Consider the following 5,272-nt stretch of genomic DNA (forward strand, 5'->3'; position numbering starts at 1 on the left):
CGTGTGCTCTTCCGATCTATTCCTTTGCTTTGCTATTTTTAGATGACTGTTGCAATTTTTTAACCTCGTCGCTTAAGTCGTGGATCGTATCCATTATTTCGTAGATCGCAGTTTTCATTAACATCTGATTTTTTAAAACTTCTCTTTCAAATGCTGGAAAATAGATTTACAAAGTTCTAAATAAAATTTTTATTTATTGTCCATATTTATTTTAGAATAAAAATTATTTTTTACGTGTATTATCAACTTTTTTTATCTTCTTTCCTGTCTGCATGGATGCAGAAGAATTAGAACATGGATCCAATCTTTGGTGGTCGGTTTCTACGTCGCTTACTTAAATAAAACAATGTATTATCAATGAAATGATTTTGTAACATACGAAAAAAATATGCTACAATATTTTTATTTATTAAAATGCTAATACAATCGTTCACATTTGGTGATTGCACATTACAGCAAATGTATGAAATACAAGTGAAAATATTCAATTACAAATGTTAAATAGCTATAACGAACAATATGTTGTGATGCTATTATAGGTGTATGCAAAAGTTTTAGTTTTTTTTTAACACCTAATATAATTATTTAATTCTGATAAAAACAATTAAATTCCCTTTCTTGTATTTTTAAAAGATTTTTAAAGAAACAGAAAAGATCATTTACTGGATAAGTAAATCAGAAGATTATTTTGCTAGATGACAACGTTAAACTACTGTATGTTGTTTTTCATATTTAGCAAATCATTTTTAATTTGGGCTGGAGAGTTTCTTGCAAGAGGTGTTTTCACCAGACTTGGTGCTTTCAAATTATTACCTATTCCGATCAATGCCACATAATAATAACTTATAATCATAAAAAATAAATGTACACGTAATATCAATAAAAATGCAATAACATACTTAATTGAAGGCACATGTTAGATGACATTTCTTCTTCGTTAGACGAAATCAATGATGATCTAGAAACGAATTTTTGTGGTGGTGATGAACTTGATAGCCTGGACATAACTGTTTTTGGCAGTGATGAATCTGACGACTTGGAGACGATATTTTTTGGCGGTGTTGAAGTTGATAACGTTGAAACAACTTCTTTTTGTGCCGCTGAACAGTTTTTGAAAATTTCTTTTGACCTCTCGAAATTTGATGCTTTACGAGAAAGACTTTCCGGAATCGTACATTTTTTCGCTATTACTTTCATTTTTTTAACTTGTGACTCCTTTTCCTTCTCTCCCTCTTCTTCTTCACTCTCTTCCTCTTCTTCAGATGATGAACTAAACTGTATTTTATTGGGTTTTCTTTTGCGTTTACCCAACGATTCATTTTGGCTTTTGTATTCAATGTCCGAATAAAATTCAGCTTTTGGAAGATACATCCTGGCTGTTGCATAATCATCTAAAAAAGAATAATAATTATACTAAAGATGAATTAAACGAAAATACTGAAATAATTCTAGCAATAATTAAAATTGCATTTATATTTTTTAATATATATAATTATTTAATTTTATTTAAGGTATTTTACCATATGTTTGCATAACTCTGCATGCATGAAGAGAATATTTCTCATCTGGACACGCTGCGCGCATAATGAGCTTTGCTGGGAAGTTAGTCGGTGGCCAATAGCATTCAGTCTTGCCGTCGGCTTTTTCTTTTATCCAAGAAACAGGCACGATTTCTACTGTTTCTTCGTCCAAAAAATGTATAATAGAATACTTGCTAGCCATTTTGGTTTATTATTTTTCTGTAGAATAAATATTATATTGTAGGCACGTACGTATTTTTTTACGCGACTGAAAATGTACTGATACTCATTAAATTTATGAGCCAGTAAGAGTGGAAGAATCAATACATTATTTTTAGAATTTGAATTTTCATGTTCTATAGTAATAGGGAACACAACAGCTTTGTTGACAATGCATGAAATTTCAATTACTTTCAATCGAGAAGAATCTCCAGTGTATTCTCCAATTCCAAAACATGTTGAAGGTGCTGGAGAATTAAAAAATGTTTGAACGAATTTTAATTGTTTAATAATTGCAACTACTAAATTATTTCGTTTGCAAATATTTTCTATTAGCATAATTCTGTCATCATTTGTTACACAACAATTGTTCGGTTTTGACGTTGTGAATCTGAATCCACGATATCTCATCTCTTTGTACATAGGAGCAGTACATTGATTTAGTAAAGGCCCTCCATTGTATTCTTTTCTCAATTCGTAATTATCATCATGAGTATTGACCACTTCTTTAAAATCTGTATTCCTGGACTCGTAGATTCTATTCTGTAATTGCTCCAAAGGTTTATCACATTTCCTAAGCATTTTCTTGATCTCTTGCAAATAATTTTCAAATATAAAAGCCGAATAATCATCTACCGCTCCCCATTTTAAAACGTCATCAGCTAAATGTTGCAATCCATGAACGTTATAAGACGTAACCTCAATTCCATAAAGTCTTTGAAAATCAATAATATATTTTTCCAATAATTGTTTTGCGTATCTATTTTCTTCATACTTCAGATTTGACGTCGCAAGAAGACGAATGGCCACGGAAAGATGCAAGAAATGTTTGTATACATCATCTCGAACAATTTTGCGTAATGCTATTATTCCAGTGTACAAAAGAAATTGACGGAATTCCGTAGCTTTCATTCGATCCAATTCTCCCAAACTTCTTGATTTACGAGCAAATTCGCATGGAACATGTTTTCTCAGATTTATTAATCTCAATGAAATTTCATTTATTTGCTGGGTACTCAATTTCATGGGGTTTAGTTTTCCAGTCATTTTCTGCAGCATTTTTCTCGTAACTCCTAATAATACTATATGCATGTAGTCAAGTGGCACGTCCGAGATTAAATCATCGTTGAGCGCTAGCAATGGTGATATTCCTGTATGATGAACTTTTTGAGTCTGATTTTTAAATGACTCTGCAGTACGCAGACGAGCGTTTAATTCAGGAAATACAACGGTCCCTCTGTATTCTCCTCGAGTTTCACACTTACTACATCCATAATATCCGGTATGATTTTTAATACAACAAATGTAAGCTCTTGCAGGAGCATCACAAATGTAACAGGCAATTTTAAATGGAATAATCTTTTTATTATAATAAAAGCCATTTTCTTTCAGGTTCTGCGCTTCTTCAACAAATTTTTTTAAAAATATATCAGGCGCTGGAGGTTTCTTGTATCCATGAAATGCTCCAATAAGAAACGGCTTTTTATTGTAAAAATTTCGGATACTTCCAAGAATAGGCCAGAGTTGGCTGTTGGAACTTTTAACAAGCGGTAATCCATCGATGTTGATTGACAAAATAACTTCATCTGGTATAAGTGCGCTATTGCACGTTTGAAAAATAAAAATCAAGCCAGCTTCAATTCCAAAATGACAATATTGTCCATGTTCCATTGTCATCGGTTTATCAATTGATCTCGGTGTTTTCAGAAGAGTTCGAACATTTACTGGCAAAGGTTGCAAATCCCGTTCTTCTCGCAGTAATTGCAGAAGTTTGTTAACGGATGTTCGAGTTATTCTTTCGCTTGATGCCCAGTAAGCAAGATTTTTTTGCAGTCTATCTACGTTTAAACCATTCTGATTTTCACTCTCTGTTTCTGAGGAAATATCGTTTGGACATTCATCATGAAAGATATCATCTAGTATACTTTGATCGGGCATATCTTCGTCATTGTTAAAGTTTCCGCACTCGTTGTTATGTTGTACTACATTGTTCCTTTCTACTTCATTTCTTTTTGTAGTTTTGTCTGTTGCTTCTTTATTGGTAAGTTGCAAATTCTCATTGTTATCAAGTGTATTTGAAAGTGATGTAAGATCCTCTTCATTTTCATTAGAGTCGTCAAGGGAAAATATTTGTTCATGTTGCAGTTTATCAAATACAAAATCAAGTTGTTGCTTTAGCAATTTGCGCTTGTACCGAGCACTATACCAATACTTTCGTTTGTTCATCATAATTAAGTTCAGTCCTTTATAAAAAAACGTAATAAATTAAGTTCTTCATACGGTTTTATATATTAATAAATATTTTTAAATATGCGAAATAGAGATAATATAAATCAGGAAAAATTGCATAACAACAATAATAATACATGCATATAAATAATAATTGGAATAATAGTTCAGCAATATCCATGATGTTAAAAAAATTATTATATAAAGTTATAGTTAGATTGTTACGAGGATATACAATTTTCTGATTTGATAACGAAACATACTTTTGTCCTTTGTAAAAATATTAAATAAAAATAAAGAAAAAATAAAATATATGTATATTTACTTGTACTCAAATATTAATACAAAATGTGGAATTAATGCATCCCTTTTGCATTAGGAATAAAAGTATTATCCTTTACAAAAAAAAATAAATTTACATTGACAATACCATATTTGTCTAAATATAAGCCTCGCTTTTCACCTGTATTAAGAGTATATTTCAAAAGATTACAATTAGAATTAAGCTTCCTGAGGAAATTTATAATTGCACCACAAAGAAAACGAAATTGTAAATTTATAAGTTAACCTTAAAACTAATGCAAATATCAATTAAATTACTTCATATTGTAACGTATATAACATAATAAAAATGTAATTAATAATCACAGTCACATTTTAATTTATGGTCAATGACAATCGATTATATTACAGAAAATTTCAAAATTTCAAACTTTATAGATTTTTCTTTGCTCTGCTGGGGCAGTTATTATATGTGTTTGGCATTATTAGTATATACACAATATTGCAGTACCGAATTAGTGTATAGGCATAAAATAATGTAAAATGAGTATGAGGTCATGTATACTTGGCGGAGAATATATGGCCGTTTTTATACATACCAGAAGATAATTATATCTGCAAGATATATTTCTTATTTTCGAATCTGTATCCAACTTAATAGATCCACTCGATGGTCCCAAAAAGTATTATCCTTTATAACAAAAAATAAATTTACATTGACAATACCGTATTTGTCTTAATGTAAGCCTCGCTTTTTACCTGTACTAAGAATATATTTCGAAGGATTACAATTAGAATTAAGCCTCCTGAAGAAGTTTATAATTGCACCACAAAGAAAATGAAATTGTAAATTTATAAGTTAACCTTAAAATTAATGCAAATATCAATTAAATTACTTCATATTGTAACGTATATAACATAATAAAAATGTAATTAATAATTACAGTCACATTTTAATTTGTGGTCAATGACAATCGATTATATTACAGAAAATTAGATCGGAAGAGCACACGTCTGAACTC

The 5,272-nt window shown here is 30.3% G+C and overlaps 2 protein-coding genes across 2 annotated transcripts; both read right to left on the reverse strand.

Moving 5' to 3' along the window:
• Positions 1 to 709: 709 nt before the first annotated feature.
• Positions 710 to 2,196, reverse strand: LOC105449097. Its single transcript, XM_011688094.1, has 3 exons — positions 1,521 to 2,196; positions 900 to 1,391; positions 710 to 813 (listed from the first exon to the last, which is right to left on the reverse strand). Exons 1-3 carry the CDS (start codon positions 1,720 to 1,722, stop codon positions 710 to 712), a joined length of 798 nt encoding a protein of 265 aa, XP_011686396.1. The 5' UTR covers positions 1,723 to 2,196.
• LOC105449098 lies at positions 1,934 to 4,936 on the reverse strand. The gene is made up of 3 exons (XM_011688096.1): positions 4,850 to 4,936; positions 2,100 to 3,982; positions 1,934 to 1,987 (listed from the first exon to the last, which is right to left on the reverse strand). The coding sequence occupies exons 2-3, from the start codon at positions 3,966 to 3,968 to the stop codon at positions 1,934 to 1,936; spliced, it is 1,923 nt and encodes a 640-aa protein (XP_011686398.1). The 5' UTR covers positions 3,969 to 3,982; positions 4,850 to 4,936.
• Between the last annotated feature and the right edge of the window lie 336 nt (positions 4,937 to 5,272).

The sequence above is a fragment of the Wasmannia auropunctata genome, unplaced genomic scaffold, assembly GCF_000956235.1.
Source record: "Wasmannia auropunctata unplaced genomic scaffold, wasmannia.A_1.0 LD336078.1, whole genome shotgun sequence".
Classification (NCBI taxonomy): domain Eukaryota; kingdom Metazoa; phylum Arthropoda; class Insecta; order Hymenoptera; family Formicidae; genus Wasmannia; species Wasmannia auropunctata.